This window comes from Gigantopelta aegis, chromosome 14, assembly GCF_016097555.1.
Source record: "Gigantopelta aegis isolate Gae_Host chromosome 14, Gae_host_genome, whole genome shotgun sequence".
In the NCBI taxonomy this organism is placed as follows: domain Eukaryota; kingdom Metazoa; phylum Mollusca; class Gastropoda; order Neomphalida; family Peltospiridae; genus Gigantopelta; species Gigantopelta aegis.
Window position 1 is genome coordinate 27,233,991 of NC_054712.1, and position 22,768 is coordinate 27,256,758.

At 35.5% G+C, this 22,768-nt stretch overlaps 1 protein-coding gene across 2 annotated transcripts in view; it reads right to left on the minus strand.

The window, feature by feature from the left end:
- The window catches only part of LOC121388731 (exocyst complex component 2-like), a 66,786-nt gene that overhangs the window by 17,173 nt on the left and 26,845 nt on the right, over positions 1-22,768 (minus strand). The window contains exons 6-20 of one of the 2 annotated variants that reach the window (XM_041520209.1): positions 22,381-22,450; positions 20,231-20,355; positions 17,152-17,223; positions 16,391-16,536; positions 13,168-13,249; positions 12,817-12,919; positions 11,023-11,135; positions 10,760-10,837; positions 8,702-8,749; positions 7,261-7,391; positions 6,673-6,723; positions 5,792-5,961; positions 5,317-5,438; positions 4,843-4,916; positions 3,538-3,621 (exon numbers count right to left, since the gene is read on the minus strand). In XM_041520209.1, the coding sequence (XP_041376143.1) occupies positions 3,538-3,621; positions 4,843-4,916; positions 5,317-5,438; positions 5,792-5,961; positions 6,673-6,723; positions 7,261-7,391; positions 8,702-8,749; positions 10,760-10,837; positions 11,023-11,135; positions 12,817-12,919; positions 13,168-13,249; positions 16,391-16,536; positions 17,152-17,223; positions 20,231-20,355; positions 22,381-22,450 (1,469 nt within the window). The remainder of the gene's footprint in view (positions 1-3,537; positions 3,622-4,842; positions 4,917-5,316; positions 5,439-5,791; positions 5,962-6,672; positions 6,724-7,260; positions 7,392-8,701; positions 8,750-10,759; positions 10,838-11,022; positions 11,136-12,816; positions 12,920-13,167; positions 13,250-16,390; positions 16,537-17,151; positions 17,224-20,230; positions 20,356-22,380; positions 22,451-22,768) is intronic. The other variant, XM_041520210.1, reaches the window with a different exon arrangement.

Consider the following 22,768-nt stretch of genomic DNA (forward strand, 5'->3'; position numbering starts at 1 on the left):
TATGTGTTCAGTGATCTCTCCAGGTTATGATGTATGTCCAGTGATCTCTCCAGGTTCTGTTGTGTGTCCATTGATCTCTCCTAAGGTCTATTGTGTGTTCAGTGATCTCTCCAGCTTCTGTTACGAGTCCAGTGATCTGTTCAGGTTCTGTTGTGTGTCCATTGATCTTTCCCAAGGTCTATTGTGTGTTCAGTGATCTCTCCAGGTTCTGTTGTGAGTCCATTGATCTCTCCAGGTTCTGTTGTGTGTCAATTGATCTCTCCAGGTTCTGTTGTGTGTTGGGTGTACTCTCCGTGTTCTGTTGTGTGTTCAGTGCACACTCCTGGTTTTGTTGTGTATTTGTTGATCTCTCCGGGTTCTGTTGTGTGTCCAGTGATCTCTCCAGGTTATATTGTGTGTTCAATGATCTCTCCAAGTTCTATTGTGTGTTCAGTGATCTCTCCAGGTTATGATGTATGTTCAATGATCTCTCCAGGTTCTGTTGTGTGTTCAGTGATCTCTCCAGGTTTTGTGTGTTCGGTGATCTCTCCAGGTTCTGTTTGAGTATAGTATCTTTCCAGGTTCTGTTGTGTTCAGTGATCTCCAGGTTCTATTGTGTTCAGTGATCTCTTCAGCTTCTACTGTGTTCAGAGATCTCTTCAGCTTCTACTGTGTTCAGAGATCTCTTCAGCTTCTATTGTGTTCAGAGATCTCTTCAGCTTCTACTGTGTTCAGAGATCTCTCCAGGTTATGTATGATGTGTGTTCAGTGATATCACCAAACTATGTTATGTGCAGTGTTCTCTCTGTATTTTATTGAGTGTTAAGTGATCAATCCTCCGGTTTCTGTTGTGTGTGCTAAATTATTTTCTGCATCTGTTGTGAGTGATATGTCATGTACAAGTCTTGTGTGTGCTACGTCATGATCATGGTATGTTGTATGAGTGTTCTGTCATGTTCTTCTTCGGGTGCTGTTGTGTGTTCAGGTTCAGTTGTGCATGCCACGTCATGTTCAGGTTTTGTTGTGAGTTCTCTATTATGTTCAGGTTCTGTTGTGAGTACTATGTCATGTTCAGGTTCTGTTGCAAGTGACTGGATAAAGTCTGTGGTATGTGCTGTCCTGTCTGTGGGGAAAATGCATATAAAAGATACCTTGCTGCATTATAAAAAATGTAGGTTTCCTCTGATGACTTGAGTCATAATTACCAAATATTTCACATCCAATAGCCAATGATTAATTAATCAATGTGCTCTAGTGGTGTTGTTAAAAAAAAAAAAAAAAAAAAAGTGTCGCAAGTGCTATGTCACGTTCATTTTCTATGGTGATTATTTTCTCATGCTCAGCTTTTTGCTATGCTATGTTCAGGTCTTGATGTTCAGGTCCTGTTGTGTGTACTATGTTATGTTCATGTCCTGTTGTGTGTGCTGTCGTGTTCAGCTTATGTTGTGTGAGCTATGTCACGTTCAGCTTCTGTTGTGCGTGCTATGTGTGCTAATATTTTGGTGTGTGTGTTGTGTCATGTTCACATTAAACATTCTGTTGCAAATATTTGTTAACTGTTAAGTTAATCAAAATTCATAGATCTTGCTATTGTTTATGTTGAGGGCAATTTCACTTTATTCGCCTTTTAACCTTACATCTGATTACACTGTTTTTTGTTACTGGACTTTGTCCTAGATAATGTACAATTGCATTTATATGTGCAATGTTGTTAATCCATAATGCCTACATGTAGGGCAATCCTGTAGATCTTCAAAGGCAGCTGAAAGACTGAACTTGATTACCGTAACATATAATTAAATACATCCAAAATCAGTGTAATTATGCTTGCACTTTGGTCGTATATGCCACATACAACATTATTATGAATTAAAATTGTATCTACAAATACAAATTACATGTTGGAAACTTTGCTTCAAACAATTCAAAATAGGTATTTGTTTTTCAAGAAAATTCACTAAAGCATGTTCATTATTATAATTATGGTGCACATAAAATAGCAAACCATACAAACATTAATGTTACTGCAATTCCTATTTATTTATACAGACACGATTCTTGTCTGTTGCCAAATGGTTCGTTGCATTCAGTATAAATTTTTTCATAATAGACCGAGCTCTCACAATGACAATAAAGCACATAATGTATTAAGTGACATAATGTATGCTTTATTGTACTTCGCACTTGTAATTTCTATCACATACTGATAACAAAAGAATATATATGGGTTGTATTTGGCACATACGACCTATGTCAGACATAATTATATAACAAACTGTATTTAAGAAGGGTGTATCTACCATATACGACCAGTCATGTTGACATAATAGACAGCAAGCAAATCGGAGGAAAGTCGTATGTATCAGTTACGTCTATTTTCGTTCAAACTGGTATCTGTGATTCACTTACGACCATTTAAATCCTTCTGTATAAGCGATGCTATTAGGGACACAGCTACGATTTTTTGCGACAATATGTAATCGGGGATGGTGATTCCGAATATGCAAAAAAGATGTTTTAGGTCGTATCTGCCACTTATGACCTTTTAGCTCTCACGTGACGATATAATGCTACAGGCTATTTCTGTAATGAAATTACGAATATTTGGATGTGTTGCTCTTATGATCATTAACTGGCAAACCTAGATGTGTGCATATAAGCAAACATGAAAATATAGCGTATTTTAGAGCATGACTTTAACATGACCTTGAAACTCAATCAAATTAAATGTCACCTTTGTAATTTATAATACTATGGTTAAAGTCTTATTATTTAAAATACAATATATACACCAGTCACAACCACAATTCCTCAAAATACGATAAAACTGTAAATATATGAACATATACTGGTATGCAAAATACAGCGTTTTTAGTGCTATGACTTTGACCTTGAGATATGACCTTGAAAATATTAGGAAAAAAATGGCACCAAAGCTTTCAGAATGCTACTGTAATAAGCTTTAAAATGATATATATTGCCAATTTTCTTCATTAAATTCCCATGGAATTACAACTGACCCTGGACTAAATCCTGCCGGCAGTGGCTCATGAAGAAATAACATTGGACAGCGTTTCTTGCTGACGGTGTACACATAGTTAAATCTTCTCTCATTCATGTACCTTTTTTTTTCTTCTTCTTTATTCAGACTTTTGTAATGTCTCTTATTGTGCATGCTATATGGACATATTTACACTTTTTTCTTTCATCATTTCCTAATTGTTAAAACAGAATTTATTTTCAATTGGTTTGTCACATTACACCCTCCAATTGTAATATATCTATTGAAAGGAAAAGAAAGAAATGTTTGTTTAAGAATATTTTAAACTATTTAATGTGTAACAAAATGCTTGTTTGAACACTTGGTCTAGAGAGAAAACCTGTTGAGACTACTCTACAAATAAAACAGGACAGTACACACCATGGCCTTTGATGAGTAAAACTGAGCTCAAAAAGATCCTTTGCTCATCCCACCTCAAGTTCTTACAGTAGATATATGGAGGGGTGGTATACCCCTCCATATATCTACTGTAAGACAACAATAATGTTGTTTATTACCTCAGGTTCTCCAGCTTTGTTAAGTACGACCACCTCATGGAGATGTTGAATAGTCTCACTGACAATGTTCTCAAACAGAGCAGGCTGAAATAAAAAGATATATATATAATTTATATATATTTAATCTGCAGTGCTTAATCTACCATTCATCAAATATGAGCTGAATTGAATTTGACAAATGCATTTAAGGATTGTCTGTTATTCCTTTTACGTTCACTGGGGTATGAAGAAGAAAAGAATCCACAAACTATGTGAATCGACAAAGTTTGCAGATGATTTTTTTGGTTCATACTCAGATGAACATAAAAGAAATAACAGACGATACTTATAATTAAATTTCAAACATACTTACTAATAATAACAATATAAGTTTGTATTTTATTTTGATTTATTTTTTGGTTCTTCAACAAAAATGCTCAGTAAGACAAAGTACCAATATAAAGTGACTTCATCAGATATGATGTTCCCTGACAACATAGTTTTTACATTCATCAAGAAATGCACAAACTCTTGTTGCTATGGCTGGACCAATGGGATGACGTTCAATTGTAATGAATGTAAAGGAAATTAATTATTTTATAATAAATTCACGATAAACATTATTTTTTTTAATTAGGATTTTTAATGATAAGTTTATTCTGGGGTTTTTTTGTAACGACACTACTAGAGCACATTGATTTACCATGTCAAATGAAAACTACTGCCAACATATAGAGTCGAAGTGATCACTGATCATTTATTTTACTTTTTACGACAAAATAAATGACAGGTTATATATAAACAGCTGTTTAGGAAGGTTACACAGGACACTAAGGGATAAAGTAACGTTTGTTTTATTTAACGACGCCAATAGAGCACATTGGTTTTTTATTTTATCATCGGCTATTGGACGTCAAACATATGGTCATTCTGACACTGTTTTTTAGAGGAAACCCGCTGTCACCACATAGGCTACTCTTTTACGACAGGCAGCAAGGGATCTTTTATTTGTGCTTCCCACAGGCAGGATAGCACAAACCATGGCCTTTGTTGAAGCAGTTATGGATCACTGGTCGGTGCAAGTGGTTTACACCTACCCATTGAGCCTTGCAGAGCACTCACTCAGGGTTTGGAGTCGGTATCTGGATTAAAACTCCCATACCTCGACTGGGATCCGAACCCAGTACCTACCAGCCTGTAGACCGATCGCCTAATCACGACGCCACGGTTGACTAAGGGATAAATGTCTGTTGTAACTTCAGCCCATTAGACTTAATACAAAAATATTTCACAATACTGATATTGTTACTATATTAAAAAACATACTAGCTGTGTTGTTCCTCCATTTTCATCATCAGTTTCAACCATCCAAGTCTCTTTGGTGTGCAGAGACTTTGCATCTGAAAGAAAATACAATAACAATTCTAAATGATTTAACCAGGGGTGAGGTAGTGGTAGAGACAATACTGGGGAAAACTGGTTTGAAGAGTGCAGGAACAAAAAATAGAAAGAAAGAAATTTTTTAAAAATAAATTGGTCCTTAATATATCTTGTTACGTCGAGGGGTTGAAATTGGCTAAAATTTCTGCCGGACCAAATCAAAACCTGCAGGACTAAACATGATCATAGAGTATAAACGCAAAACAATTGTCAGTCTGACAGAATGGAAAGCAAAAAGATCTTCCAGCCCATGGTGATGTTAATCAGCGAAAACCAGTTGGGATGGCAATATGTTGACCACTGACTAACTATTTTAGATTTATTTCAAGGCACAACAGTGTTCACTTTACCAGTACACACCTACTATAGCCTGTTTCAACAAGGTGAACATGCAGTTGGTTCGCAGGTCAAAGGCCAGCTCCTGCAGTAGAATCATTGAACTACCACTGGGATCCAGTCTTGACATAGACGAGGCACACATCCTAAAATTAAATGCATGAGCAATATGCTAAAGAATTTTGTTCAGTTAAAAAGCATGTAAAAAGTACTGCGTTTCACTTTTATTCACAAAGAATGAAATGTAATACCTCGCTACATAGTCACCAACTTTTCTCAAACAGCCTGCTACATTTAAATTGTTTAGCATCTACTATTTAATTTTTTAGAATTGTTAAAACAATCTCTGAAAATTGCATAGCAAATTGTGATGCAGTTCAGAACACAAATGTTTGTGATGGGCAAGAAATGGCATTGGCGTAAGTCAGATCAGCTAACAAAGACATGCAAAGTGTAGTATTAGTAAGATCTGATGTCAATTTGATATCAGATCTCTTACCTTATGTGTCTAACACAGTGGGGCAGCCAGGCACCAGGGACATCCTTTTTTTTACCTGGCCAAATACCATACTTCTGTCGCTCAATGTCCGGGATCGTTTCTAGCGACTCCGGTAAGAATGCCGCTCGGATCAAGTTTGTAAACAGACTGACCAATTCAGAAATCATTTGCTGAAAAAAATTAATATTATTATTTTTAAATACAATTTAACTTTGTTATTTTGATGTTGAAGGTACTGAACCAAAACAGTTTGAGATAACACTGAGCTGAGATAAGCGTGTAGTATTTTGTTTTTTAAATTATGCCTTGAGATATTCTGGGCTAAGATAAAAAAAAGTTAAAGCTTATTTTGTTTAACAACACCACAAGAGCACATTGACTGATTAATCATTGACTATTAGATGTCGAATATTTGGTAATTCTGACATATAGTCTTAAGAGAAGAAACTGCTATATTTTTCCATTAGTAGCAATGTATATGCACCATCCCACAGACAATGATAGCCCAAATGGACCCACTGACGGGGATTGATCCTAGACTGTATTATGTGCTTCGGGCTAGTCCTTTACCACTGGGCTACGTCCTGTTGCAGGCTAACATACTGCAAATGCAGCAAGAAAGTTTCTCAACAGTAGCTGATATAAGAGTGTTCATCTTTACCACGTTTTGAAAGAAATATACTTTAAATTGTGTGTGTATGTGTAACTGTGTGTGTGTCTGTTTGGACCTCTGTCCATCCATCCATCCATCCATCCATCCATCCATCCGTCTGTCATCCATCTGTCTGTCATCCATCCGTCTGTCCATCCACGTCTGTCTGTCTCTCCTTTTCTTTGCTTACCTAAGAACATTTCTATGATATTTAAGTAATGTGACAAACCTTTAGTTTGGAATGCTTGCTTGTGTCTATCTTGAAGCCCTTGTCAGAGATCTGCAATGAAACAAACACGAGGATTGGTATCAGCGATACTGATGAGATTTTGGTTTCACTATCTTTTACCACAAAACACTAAAACTCAATAGAGAGTTACACACATAAATTGATGCTGGAAAAGTAACACATATCTTCACCATCTGATTTTATCAAGGCAAGACAACGTTACCTTCTCACAGACCGGTAAGTGACAATCTGACTACATTACGTAGATGTTCAATAAAAATTAGACAATGATCTGATGATTTTATAACAAGGCTACAAATATGTTTGTATGAAAAAGTATTTATTAATTCATGTTTTTAATGAAAAATCAAAATTGGTTCTGGAACTTAAGAAACAGGTTGCCAATCCTAGAAAATGTAATGGTCATGATATTTACATCAAAAGTAGTACTATGACTATTTCATGAAACAGAGCCATAGACCATAACTTAAAGATTACGTTATTTTTAACTGGGAGACATTATTTATCTATACAGTGTTTTGAGCACATATTTCTTAACATAAAAACGATCATGATGTTAATTCTTACTTCTAGCTTGTTTATGAATTCTCCAGTGAAGTATGCCTGTCCGAGTTTCCACAGGTCTGGAAAGTTGTCCATCATGATCTCTGTGAGGTCCTCGACATACATCACTTTCTGTGGGATGCGGTACTTCACACCTGAGTAACAAGCATTCTGAGAGTACTGCTAAAGCAATACATGTCCCCTACCAGGCCTAACAAATTGTGGTGCCACTGCCTCCTAAGTTCAAGGGCCATATCTCTGTGAAAAATGGCCCAACCCCCATAAAAGTCAAAATTGATCTATAACTATATAATAAAGCTATACACACAATTTTAGCTTTATATCTTGGGGCACTGTGAACAAGCATTCTGAGAGTACTGTTAAACCATACATGTCCCCTACCAGGCCAAACACATTTGCATATCTCTCAAGTTCAAGGGCCAGAACTCTGTGAAAAATGAGTAAATTGCCATGAAAGTCATACTTGATCTGTAACAGAACATAATTAAGCTATACAAAACATTTCAGCTCAATATCTTGAGGCATTGTCAAAAGAAAAGCATTTTGTATCTCCTAAATTTAAAGAACTGTGAAAAATTAGTAAATTGCCATGTCAAACTTCATCTGTAACAGTACATGGTAAAGCTGTATACAAAATTTCAGCTCAGTATCTTGGAGCATTGTAAAAAAAAAGTCTGCAAAACTAAATGTGAGACAGACAGACAGGACTGAGATGAAACCTATAATCCCTTTCGGTTGGACTGATAGGATACTAATAACAAGTATTCTGAGAGGCTAAATAAATGTGTATGCCTTCTCAGTTCAAGGGCCATATACTTTACCTGCAATAAGCATGTTCAATGGTAGGCTATAACAAGTAATTAAAAACTGTTTTATTTTTTTTCCCTTATCCCCGTAGGTGGGCCCATTGGGCTATTTATTGTTCCAGCCAGCGCCCCACGACTGTATATAAAAGATCCCTTGCTACTAATGGAAAAATGAAGCGGGTTTCATCTCTCTGACTATATGTCAAAATTACCAAATGTTTGACATTCAACAGCCGATGATTAATAAATCAATGTGCTCTAGTGGTGTCATTCAACAAAACTCACTCTTTTTCTTAGGTCGGTTACCTTATAAACTAATACTAGAATTCATGTTAAAAGCATAGCTATAACATTTCTTTTGAATACAGGAAGACAAAAAGGTAAACAGTTCTGATAATAATATCAAAGGTCAAATATTTTAATCCCAAATGTCTGGATTTTTGGCTGCACCAGATAAAACTAATTTAAGAAAAGACACATATGTTCACATTCAATAAAGAATGAATGAAATGTCTGGCAAATATGTTTTGCAAGAGCTCAAGTGAAATGCTACCTTGAACCTGCAATTAGTCTCATAAACACAGTGTCTCTATGCATGATCAAGTTAAGGAAATGAGTTTAGGTGTGGTCAGCCTCACCTGTTTTGTCAGCAGTAGGAGAAGTAAAACTCGACTGACGTGAAATACCTAAAACAGAATACAATGCAGCAAGTCTTGAAAAATGAAAGGAATGTTTCTTTAACATTTTCTTCAGTACATTGGTTAACAGGCATTCTGAGAGTACTTGTTAAAGCAATACATGTCCCTTTACTAGGCCCAACAAATTTTTGTATATCCTAAAGGGCCATAACTCTCTTGTGAAAAATGGGTAAATCGCCATGAAAGTTAAACTATCTCTAATATTACACAACATGATCTCTAATGCTACTCAACTTGATCTCTAACAGTACATGATAAAGCTATATACAAAATGTCATCTCAATATCTTCAGGCATTGCAAAAGAAAAGTCAGGAAAACAAATTTCCTGTTCGTTCAAACTTAAGAACTGTATGAAAAATAGGTAAATTGCCACGAAAATCCAACCTGATCTGTAACAGAACATGATAAAACTATACACAAAATGTCAGCTCAATATCTTGATGCATTATGAAAAAACCTATGCGGAAAACTATGTGAATGGACACACAGACCAACCGACAGAAAGATAAGACAGATAGAAGGACGGAGACGAAACCTGTAGTCCCCTCCAGTTAGACCAGTAAGCAGCATTCTCATTATGTGATTTGTCGCACCAACTAGTCCCATGCGATTTGTCGCACCAACTAGTCCCATGCGATTTGTTGCACTAACTAGTCCCATGCGATTTGTTGCACCAACTAGTCCCATGCGATTTGTCACACCAACTAGTCCCATGCGATTTGTTGCACCAACTAGTCCCATGCGATTTGTTGTAGACTCGAATCATGTGTATGGGAAGACGTCATGTCATAAGATTCCATGACGTCAACCAAAGCTCATCAGTTTAAAAATATTTTGCAGGAAATATAAGTGCCTACAAATTTCCACTGAAATAAAGAAAACATGAATGAAGACAATGTAAGAAAACAATTACTGATCACATCTTAACAATAATAGGGTTTATGGGTTTTGACATGTTAACTCTATAAACAACACACAAAAAATCCCCGCAAAGTAACAAAACTGAACGGTTGAACTTTAATGTGATTTGATTGGCTGAGAGCTTATGATTCATTGTGAGAAATAGGACATGTTCAAATCGGAATGATTCCAACACAACTAGTCGTACAAGACTACAGTCGTTCCAATTTAGGTATTCTCACAGTATGATTCGATCGCATGCAATAAGTCACATAATGAGAACGCCCTTGTAGGGGACTAATCACAAGATCAAAAGACACTAGATGTAAAATATACTGTAATTGTTACATTTGTCAAAAGACATGTTGCAGAGAAATGTGTGAACAATATTTTATTTGTGAATAATTTTAAGGATAACCAATGTTAAAAAACGATAAACTGATGGAAAAATATATGGGATCACACAAACAATAAAAGCAAAGATTGACTGCAATTAAAAACCCTCATCCACAGTGTCAGGAAGTCAATACAATCCCACATTACATCTTTATGTTTATAGAAAAAAAAAAACAATTGTAATAGTGATTGAAATTTACAATAAAAGTAATTTATGACTTCATTCTCTAGGGGTGGGATTTAGATCGGTCGGTTGAGTGCTCGTTTGAGGTGCTTGCGTCGCAGGATCAAGCCACTTTGATCGATCCATTTAGCTGATTGGGTTTTTTCTCGTTCCAACCAGTGCACCACAACTGGACAAAGGCCATGGTATGTGCCTTCCTGTCTGTTGGAAAGCGCATATAAAAGATCCCTTGCTGCATTAGGAATAATGTAGCGGGTTTCCTCTGATGACAATGTGTCAGATTTACCAAATGTTTGACATCCAATAGCCGATGATTAATTAATTGCTCTAGTGATGTCGTTAAACAAAACAAACTTTTTATTTCTTTCCTTCTCTTATTATATTTCTGATCTGAATCTAGTTCTTATCTGATGCATATCATATCCACAAAAATACACTCCCCCTTGCATAGAATATTTCCTCAATAAAGATTGTGTGATAAAATAAAACCAATGTTTCAACAAAAAGGTATAATGACCTGGTTTTAAGCCTGAAACATTGGCTATTTTCCAGCGACCTGGAGTGACTGCATCTCCTTGTTGAATGGCACACCTCTCTGAAAACAAACAAAAATAAGTTGTTAACGAGACTGTCCCGAGTTACCTGCCATTATAACACGTTTCTGATTAATACAGCCTTTTTAATGATTAAAATAACTTACACATGTATTAAATACATTTTCTTGTTTAGAATATCAGTGTTTATGAAAAGAAACAAAATGTAAGTGGCTATACTTCATACCAAGATCAATGTGGTCCTCCTTGCATTCTGTGAGTAAGGATAACAACCACTTCTGTTGATTCACCAAACACTCCCAGGCTGGGTCTCCCTGGTACTCAAGGCTTATCAAATACCTGTGGCAAAGAACAATACAGTAAAGTAATCATATAACGAACCGAAAGGGACCATGATAGTTAGTTCATTATACACAGTAGTTTGTTGTACACATTTGCACAAGTTGGTCATTTGTGTATAGGGACATAAAACAGGACTTTACAATCAGTTCATTCTATGCAGTAGTTCGTTCTAGCATGTTCATTATAAGTGTACTTTACTGTACAACAATGTCGATATTCCAAATACAATCAAACATTTTACTTCAAGTCACTGTCCCGAATTCTTGAGGTAACTAACTCTTTTTTTTTTATATAAAATGTAATATTTCTCTGAAAATCGGATTTTTGCAAACAATTTGGATTAAGGCAAAATGATATCATCACCCTCAGATCCAAAGAGTTAATACAGTTTAGCCACATGACAAAATAGTTTGTTATTCAAATGTCAACAAATACACCAAATAATATTTATTGTCAACCAATAATCGACATAATAATGTGTAAATACCAATAGTCAATGTTTTTGCACTATGGAGCAGGCAATTAACTGTGTGTGTTCACTGAACATATCCAAGCAATAAACAATAAATATGTAAATAATAATGGAGCAGGTGAGACATTGCACATATTAATGTTAATGGTCGTGTCAAAATATCAGAACAGAGAAAACAGAACCTACAAAATTGTAGGCAGTTTGGCTACATTATAATGATGTGAAATTGACAACTTATGGTGGGTACAATATTTTTATTCTGTAACTTCCATAATATTCATATCATAAACCCATTTGATATTTTGCTTTATTAACCTAGTTTCTGCGGTCAATGATTCATTTGTTTATAAGCCAACAAGACCTGTATACCAAATGCATAAAATTTCAATAAATTTAGTTAAGTTTGTGATGTCAAACTACATTAATTTGTGCTAATCATGATGATATCATATTACCGGTGGCGGTAACTTTAGAATTATAATTTACTAAATATTTAATTAAAATCTTATTTTAGAAGTATTATAGAACAAATAGAATTCACAAACTTGTGTTTTTTAACATGGAAAATATCAACCTCGTCTAGTTAATCGATATTGGTCTTGGCAGAGGCTCGACAAATACTGATTAACAGACTCAGTTACTATTTTCCACATTATAAATAGGGTCTCCACGAGTATTCGAGTACTCGGGCATGGGCCAAGTCTAGCAATACTCGTGTCTGTTCACAGAACTTGAGTACCCGTGCCACATGCTTGCAGCCAGTTACATTATAGGGCTATGAGTATGTGTGGAATGCAATACAATGGCATGGTTTGGCATCCATGTTCAGCGCCGGAATTAAGATGCATAATGCTATTTTACTTTATTTCGTGGTCTCATCATCATCTAGTTTAAGTGTTGGGTACTCGGGTCCGGGTCGAGTTTGACCCTTGAGTACTCGAATTCAATATTTTGAACTCGTGGAGGCTCTAATTATAAAACACTTGTGATGAATCCCTATTTACATTCACTTGGGCCCATATTTTCAAAGCTATCTTAGCACTATGAAATCGTAAAACCATTATAAGCGATGACAACATTATGGTTTGATTTTATTATATCATAGCGTTAAGATAGCTTCGAGAATCCCTAGCCAGGTGGGTAATAAAAATCCAATACTGTCCTCACATGGTCAATAAATGAATATTTTTGTTAAAAAAATAAAACCTGATGAGTCTTTTCTGCTCCTCCAGTTCAATGCTTGGATCCAGCAGTTTGAGGTGAAGCATCTGCTTAAAGTTCGCAATCTGAGCTTCAACTTCATTAAACACTACAGCAAAAAGAGAACATTAATAAGGATGAAGAGAGAAACTTCAAAAACATTTCATTAATCACACACACAACACAATCACACATACACACACAAACTTAAAATTTATGTTTATATTTTAGTTATCTTATTGTTATATTTATATTTTAGTATCCAGTGTTAAAAAGGATAACAAAAGCGATATCATTATAATAGTATCATTTATTGCCCTGCAAAATAAGACGTGAAAAAAGTAATTGTGCCTTTACCTTTTCTGAAAACTTTGACCTGAGTGTCAGCAAATAAAGACTTTGCTTTCTCGTAATCATTGATGACAATATTGTAGTTGCCCTGAAAAACAAGCAAACAAAAGTTAAGTTTGTTTTGTTTAACGACACCACTAGAGCACATTGATTTATCAATCATCGGCTGTTGGATGTCAAACATTTGTTAAGAGAGGAAACCTGCTACATTTTTCCATTAGTAGCCATGTATCTGTTATATGCACTATGGGCTCACTGACAGAATCGATTCTAGATCAACTGCAAATCAGGTGCGCGCTTTGCCACTGGGATACGTCCCACCCGTAATAAGTTAACATTGAACAAACAAGAGCCTTATGTGTTGAAAAGATGCATAACTGGACCACCAACACATACTGACATTTTAACAAATGAAAAACGTGTAATTTTAGAGTTAATAAAAAAAACATGATTATTCCTGCTAACTGGGGGAAGCCATTTTGTTTTGTTTTTGTGATGTCTGGTGGTATAGCTTGGGGCGAAATGACGTCAGCTCCGTCCATCTCCTCTATGCACAGTGTAAACAAACACTCTAATTTATGACAAGGTGCTTCGCTTTCATCAACCTAACTTGTAAAACAACATAAATGACTTGATAGTATAACAATCTATTTACCTAAATATATTTCAATTTGCATCAATAGAATGAAATGGAGTTATAGTGTTTTTCTCTTTTTTTTTAATCCAAAGAAAAAATGCATATTATTAGGCATATTGGTAGGGTACGTTCGAGCAAAAACTACCACTCATGATACCCAAGTGATAATTTTCTTTTCTTTGGGACAATGTAATTGGTCAATTTTGTGATTTTAGATGGGAAAGTCTACTTAATCAAGGGTTTTACAGAATTACTTACAGTAATAAAGCAGGACGGCTGATAATGCTATTATGATTTGAGGGGTATCCGTGTGGTTATCACACAATACCCTGTGATCTTAATAAAAGAAGCACGTCTTTTTAGTTTGTCTAGACACAGTGTCTGGGGACCGTCTAAATATACACCTGCCAATCAGGAACCACAGGTACAGGCCACAGAAAGAAAAGAACAATTAACCAAAAAAACACTCTGTTTATTATTTCAGTACTTGGGTTAATTTATGTACAAAACATAATACAGTTATTTCAACACTTTGACAGTGGTTGTTTATTTTGTATTGAAAAATAATATATAATTGTTGCTGGCTTACTGGGATGGCTATTATTACAGAACATTGCAATGCATCCACAAAAATCAGGTATGTTTTGTTTCTTCAGTTCGAAGGCTAATTCCTGACGTGACATGTTAGGTATTATGTAACCACCAGCTCGCCAGAGGGCGTCTTCACTGGGATGGTACAAAATGGCTGTGTTCGTTATATATAATAGCCATCACATTTAACTGTTTTATTAATTAACTATATGATTATACTTGTTGATATTAAGCAATAATGTGCATTATATATCGTTGAATATGCATACCAGGTCAAATGCATTAGTTGTCCCAGAGTATGACAAATATTTTGAAAAGTCACTAGACACAGGGCTAGTGGGTTTGTGAAAACCACTAGCCCACCAAGCTAAAGCACTAGCCCAAATTCCTGATCAGTTATAACTGGATTTTTATATAAGTTTCGTAACATTACACATTTACAAGTATAACAGAAAAATAAAACAAACACTTAAATCATGTTGTAACTTTCGGTTTTTTGTCATGTCGTACGTTTGGTCTTTTGTCAAGTGTGATCCATCGTCATTGTCCCGTTTTTGCTTTTGCACTCCCCCCAGGGAAAAATAATTGAGCAAACTCTTGGTTGGTATCTAAAGACACTATCAAAATAATTAAATTTAAATGAGGGTACGACAGTGTGACACACGGTAATAGATGGTTCAGTGTATTTGGTAGTTGGTTATATATTTAGGGCCTTCTATTTATGTCGCCAGAAACGGTGATGCCAATTGCTCAAATACAGGGCATTAACCAGTGTCAGACCGATATCAAAAGAATATAACGGCGACATCTAATCCGTTGTTAATTGATGAACAAAAAAGGTACTATCTTGTATCGGCAGCTGTGACATATTATCCAAACCGCTACACGTAACAGGCCAAGCTGATTCATTGCATATGCGGTTACCATTAAAGTAAATTGTTTTCCTGATTGCCGATAACCATATGTCAGCGAAGTGTTAAATTAGAAAACAATAGGTAAATAAAACAAACACTGAAATTCAAAGCATGGCTGGGGTTTACTTGATTGAGATTAACCTGTCGTCGCGATTGGTGATTTCCAAGTTCTTAGCCTAAAACATATGTGCGAGATTAACTACCACGTGACGTGTCTAACCAATAAAAAAAACGCATGTCATTAGACTTATTTCCTGTGCCAGAAACTTGAAAGGGAAAGGTAAACAATACATGCTGTAACTGTGACAATGCAGAGATAGCATGTTACTGCAGTTTGCAGACCTAGCTCAAGTGGATTATTATTATATACTGATTGCGTTGTTGATATTATTCAATGACAAACGTCACAATCAAATTTATTAAACAAAATTTCAGCCGAGAGAAAAGAATAAAGAAAGAAAGAAAACACAAAAAACCCACGATTGAGCGATAACGAGAAGGGCTAGTGGTTTTGTGTTTCTCACTAGCCCGAACTTAAAAACCACTAGCTACGGGCGTCAGGCTAGTGGATTTGTCGAACTCTGATTGTCCCCTCTTTAAGTTTTAAAGCAACTATCACTCATTAATTTTTTTTAAATGTTCCCTATTACATGAAATGGGTGAAACATAGTTTATGTGACCATACATATGTGTTTATGCTGGGTGGGAGCCTGTACTGGAATGAAAAATAACTCATCTATAATATAACATTTTAAATGTTTCCATTCTTTCCAACCACTTTTTCTCTTTTGATTTGTACTACCAACCACCTTCTTTGTATTTACCCAATGCCACTCTCAAGTCCAGTCAACTACCATGCACACATCATGCTAAATATTGCATACAGAGATGAATACCGTAAATTCATCGGCAATAGAGGCCACCATCTTGGTCACTTAACATAGAAGTGGAATGGACTGGCTATCATGGCTGTCATATTCTTCGCGGAAGCCTAGTGTAAGACCACCACATTTGATCTAAGCCGAGATTACATCTAGTATAGCTATAATATTTGACATCACAAAGCATGTGGGTAATGAAACATTACTTTTTGTATGTTCTTCTCGATGTTGAGTGGAAGATAGAAGAGGAATCTGAATTTTGTGAGAACACTCAGCGCATTGCGAGTTGAGTCTGCTCTGTCTTTACGCCCCAGCACCTCCTGGAACAAACCGTCTGCACAAGACTTTGCCTCTGAAGAAAATAGTTCAAACAAAATATAATAAACATCTTCATTACTCATACAGTTTTAAGCTGGTGTTCACCAAGTCGCCAAATGCAATTTAAAGTTAAATTTGGCAAAAGTAAATCATTACCAGCTAATTCAAAAACAGTGTGTAATTTTTATGCATATAGCTGTTTTTAAAAATAATCTGTTTAGCCAAACGTTACTTGACTTTGGTTGATGAATGTTTTTTTATCAAATTCACAAACTGCTATTAAGGTAAGTTTTGGAATCCAGCTTAAACCCTACTATACGCCTGTTAATCTCTGGTTTCAGAGGTGTACTGTAACTGATTCAAGTTAGGGGTGATTTAGGTGAAATCGGCACCCTATGACACTACTCTGCTATTTTTAATTTCATGGATTTAAAATCATAACATCATCATTAATATCAGCAACATTGAAACCGAGCATAACCATGTTTTCACTAAATGATCGTAGTACAAAGTTAAAAATATCATCATATTAATTAAACATGATACGCCCCACTAAGAAATGATATGTTCTGTCACCACTTGTGAATTACACTTCATTAAAATAAGTCTGTGTTAATATGAAGTACATCTAATAAGCAAAATTACTTACGCATCAGAAGAACAGCATATGAGTTCATACAATCACCCCGGATATCATCTTTTGTAAATTTCTCATACATAGCTGCAAATAAAAAGAAAAAGAAATCCATTAAACTTCTGGGCCCATGTTCTCAAAAACATGAAAAATTATGTTCAGGATGGTTATACAGCACTTATATTCTTGAAGCTGGTTATGAATGTCCACATATATTAATGGTACATAAATCTGCAATTCTAACTCTCTCATAAGCTTTAGAAACCATGAATTCCACCAAACACCACATCATTTATAAAATGTTGTTATCTGAAACAGTTATAATGTTCAAATTAAGATCATTAGTTTTTGTTTTGAATAAGAAATCCAATTTATTTCCAGGTTTCGGCATTTATACCAATATGATATAGCATATGTGACCCTGCTGATCATGTGACATCAACACTAAATGGTAACACAGAACAAGAAGCTCTACTGGTGACAAGATCTGATGTCTCTATTTTGGTTTCTGATTTCAAGATAAATGTATGAATTAAATTAGCAGATTGTCATTAATAAGAGATCACATTCAGTTGAGTGTCTTTATTTGGTAGGTTTACCATTGAAAAATATATTCCTTACTATTGTGCCAAAAAAAGGGTCAAAATATTAAAATAACATTATTTTTTGCAATGTTCTATCAAAATGAACACATTTAAGGTTATTTTCAGAATTCTACCACTTTATTAGATATAAAACTCTATGTATACCGCTAGTTGTACCCAAGGACACTCCTAAATTTACACTTTTTTTGTCAACCTAACCAATCAGTTTGCAATCATAATCAATCACCAGAACAAAAATATGACATGACTAATTGCATTTCAGATGAAGGAAAGAAAGAAGGAAGGAAATGGTTATTTAACGACACACTCAACACATTTTATTTACGGTTATATGGCGTCGGATATATGGTTAAGGACCACACAGATACTGAGGGAGGAAATCCACTGTCGCCACTTCATGGGCTACTCTTTTCGATTAGCAGCAAGGGATATTTTATATGCACCATCCCATAGACAGGATAGTACATACCACAGCCTTTGATGTACCAGTCGTAGTGCACTGGCTGTAGCGAGAAATAGCCCAATGGGCCCACTGACAGGGATCGATCCCAAACTGACCGCGCATCAAGCGAGTGCTTTACCACTGGGCTACGTCTCTCCCCCGCATTTTAGATGAGTGCTCCAATAATGAGCTACACTCCATCCCATCCCAACCCTACAAAATCAGAATCCTGACTCAGGCTTTCTGCCAGAAAATAATTTAAGGGTATGTAATAAAAACATAACATACCATAAATGTCCCTACTACATGTAGGTGATTATGGGTTATAAATGTTTCATGCACTTTAACCTTTAGACTACTGGATTAATTTTTAACAAAAACCACGTTGAGTGGGTACAAATTTATAATTTTTACTGACATAATGTTTTCTAAATACATGAAATAAAGTTCATATATGAATCGGTAAGTATTATTTTCGTGGGTTTTTGTAAAAAAAAATTTTTTAGATCAGTTAATGGTGATTAAAATTAGGCAAAAAAATAAAACAATTATGGGCATTTGTGGCCAGCTGTTCAATATTTATGTACATTATTCCTGATAACAGTGGTTTTCTGACGATTTTTTTTTAAAACCTGAACTACGATTCATATTGCAATATTTGGTGATTTTCATTGTTGGTAAAACGATCAAATTTATTATCGAATTAGCTGTCAGTCAACTAGCGATCCCTGAGAATGACGGCAACATGCCGCCATTGTTGTCAAGCGAAAATACTTGCCGAAAACCAAAATCAAAATAAAAGCCACCATTTTGAAAAGAAATCTTTTTTCTTTTATTATATTTCCGTTTCCAGTGAGTGTCTTGTACAAAATGGTGGGAAATATGAATTGGGGAAGGCACTGTATGCAGTATACAGTATGTCGACTGACATACATCAGGAGAGATATCTCGCCTGCAGTAGTCAGAAGGTTAACAAAGTTTAAACAACAGCTCTCTTACTAAAATTTATCTAAATACTACAAAAAATATCCATTAATTTTCATGATTTTAGAGTACAGTGGACTCTGTCTAAACCGGTTTCTGTGTAATCTGGATCTCTGCGTATACCGGTCCATTTCTAAAGCCCCGTCCAGCTACCTTTTATCTCTTTGGTATAAATCTCTGCCTAATCCGTATTCTGTCTACTCCGGACTCCGGATCAAAATCAAGAACGAAAGAACCGTTCATGCATTAATTACCCCTGTCTACACCGAATTGGGATTTGACTGAATGACGGGCTGCTTAATTAGTTGAACAATGATTGTCAATTGCCAAGTAATCAGGACGCATCGCAAGATCAAATACAAAATGTAATCGCACTCGTGTGAAGTTTACTCTTATGGCGGTAGGCCGTTAGATCAATTGGATTAATATTAGTGTGTGTTGATACCTAACTGATTTCACTCTTATGAATTCAGCGAGTTATACTTGACAACCTGTCTTCAGTTCGTCGAGCAGCTTGGCATAGCAGACTTTAAAGCATCAGAGGGTTGGCTGACATCATGGAAAACTCGTTTTAACATCAAGCAATTTGTATCACAATCGTTAAAAAGTCTCTGTTAGTCGATAACATCTTAAAAATTGCAGCAAACTCAGAAATGTCCCTTTAAGTATATTTTTATGTCTGTGAAATAATCAACTGAAAGTCTGGCTTGTATGACTGTGTTTCCCAACCATCCATGGGTTCAAATATCATTGTTGATCGCGAGTTGTCAATCATTCAAGAACCATAACTCTGGATGAATTCTGTCTAAACCGGTCCTCTATGTAAACTGGACTATTTCGACGGTACGAAGTGAGTCCGGTTTAGACAGAGTTCATTGTACCTAATTTTACACTCCACACTCTCTGACAGAAACACTCCATACCCTCTGGCAGAAATCCTGTGACTATAAGCATGATGTGAATGACAAAATGTCCTACACAACATTGTTTGAGCCTGTTTTAAATATAAAGCAGTATATGGATAAATACATTTGGAATGACAAACTGTCCTGCGACAAGGTACCTTTGAGTCTGTCAAGACACTCGAGAATGGTGGTCAGGTTAGACCGGATGATGGCGATGGGTTCCTCAGAGCGCTGGTTCGCTTTACGCTGCATATAGTTCAGACCAGCCTTCAGATCCTCAAAGCTGAATACAACACAGGGAGAAAAACAAATATTAACCACTTTACACTCTCTATAAACAATGTAGTGCTTTAGCAACCCTTGCAATTGCCCGCGGCAATCAGCAATGCCGTGGAGATTGCCACAGAGTTTTTCTTTCTCTGAGGCATTTTTTTTGCCGTGGACTATATTGAATTTTGTTTTCAACATGTATTTTTTCATTATTGTAAAAAATAAAACATTGAAAACAGATTAAAAGTAAATATTAAAACAGTAACTACACCATTATTACTAAAGTATCTGAATCTCAGCTCCATTGAGCATGATTGGAAATATATGTAAATTCCCAATCCAAAGTTCAACCAGCAAACGTTTCGCTTACATTTGTGAACTATTTAATTGGTTCCCGATGTGGCCATTTGGTTTACCGTGAAGCGCTTAAACCAGTCTAGCGGACATTTTTCTGCTCTGTCTGGCTGAACTCGATCCAACATTAAAGCGAGTTCCAACTAGGTCATTGAAATCTGTTGACTGTTCATAGTACGTGCATTGCAGGGACCACTGGATTGCAGGGGGTGACAGCTTATACATTGTTGAACCGTGGCTATGGTGCGTTACGGATGTTTTATTTTCAGTAAAATGTTCATAATACACTTCTACAAGTCTCTCGAAGTGTTCTGGTCAGTGATGATGAGATATTTGTTGATATACATATATAGAGAGAGATCGTGCCGATAGATTAATAAAATTTTCTCAGACATTTATATTAACAAAATATGCTACTCTTTTCTGGTGCCGAGTGGCCTAATCCAACAAAACAAAACAAACTTTACCAATTTACTTAGGTTTGAAAGGGGGCATTCGGTCTTGGTGACAGATTTCCTAACAGAAAATATGCTGTTATTAAAGAAAATTATTTAAATTCTATATCGCATTAAATATATTCTGACACTTTGATGTAATATAATTAAAAGATAAAGATTGAACTGGCACATCAATGCAGACTGACTACACTGTATATGATAAATTGTCATCCCCTTACAAACCCATTGTTCTTGATCATGCATGTGTCATTCGCGTGCGAACTGTTACATCACTTTCAGTCAACAAATACCGCCACTGGTATAAATGAATCTTACAGTATATTGGGAAACCACACAAATAAACTCTTCATTCAAATTTACTTACAATCCAGGGGCCAATTTCACAAAACATTATAAATTTATGTCTGCGACTAGCAGTTATACCAGGCATACATTTACAGGTGTTCAGCATTTACTTCACGAAGAAAATTAAATCATTACGAAAAATAGAGCATTTTAAGAACAAAAGAAAATGAAATATGTGTATTTCTAACTATATTTGTTATACTATAATAGTAATAAGAAGTGTGGTTTAGTCGTAGATTTACGTTTACATGCAAAACTAGGCTTATAATGTTTTGTGAAATTGTGCTCAGAATTGCAAACATATTAACATTAAAATTGCTGTGGAAAATGCTGTGGACACTATTTTACCACGGCAATTGGTTTTGCCGCGGTCATTTTCTTAATATTTATACATAACTGGCAAAATATGAACAAGGATGGCAAAAATTATCACGTTCAATTGTTATAATTCCATGTGTATAACTATTTCATTAATATAAAGTACTATAAAATAACAACTGAACTTTTTCTTCAGTTATTTATTTCTTCATAGGAAATTAATTCATGGCAAAAGAGGAATCACCATTCTGTGAGTCAGCTTTTTTCAAATGAGAGAATTCTCACATTCCTACATACATTAAAACAAACTTCTTTTTTTTAATGCCTGTAAGTTTCAATAACCAATTAATAACATTAACAGTAACAAATAACATAAACAGTTATTTTAATAATTTCAAACATTAAAACCCCCCAGCTGAAGCTATCTATTGCTGAAAATAGTTTAAAATTGTCTTATTGTGCAAACTTGTATTATGGAACACTGTAGTTGCCTTTCCTTTGAGTTACTCTCTTTCCTTAGAAAAATCCTACATTTAGATCATAGTTCAAAATACATGACTCACTTGGCACTTTGATGATTTTCCAACAGGTACCAGACAGCCGAGAAGTTTTCCAGAGAGAGATTGCCACAGCCTGTTAAAGAATAACAAAATGTTCAAAACTGCACTCTTGAGAATACATGCATCGTATGCTTGTAGGATCACCCTGTTTATTTTTAATTTCCCCATGATGCACTATTGTTTAATTGTCAGTGGCTGCTATCTCCAAATACAGATCGGACGTTATAACTGAATCTGCTGAGCAATCCATGGGCCCAGCAATGGGGCAGGGGGATACTTGGATCAGCAAGGGGAAAACGTGGTACTAAATGTTGGTACAAAAACAACTTGACAAAAACAACTTGGAATATGGAAGTGAAAAAGGGAAACAAATCAAAAATGGAAATTGTAA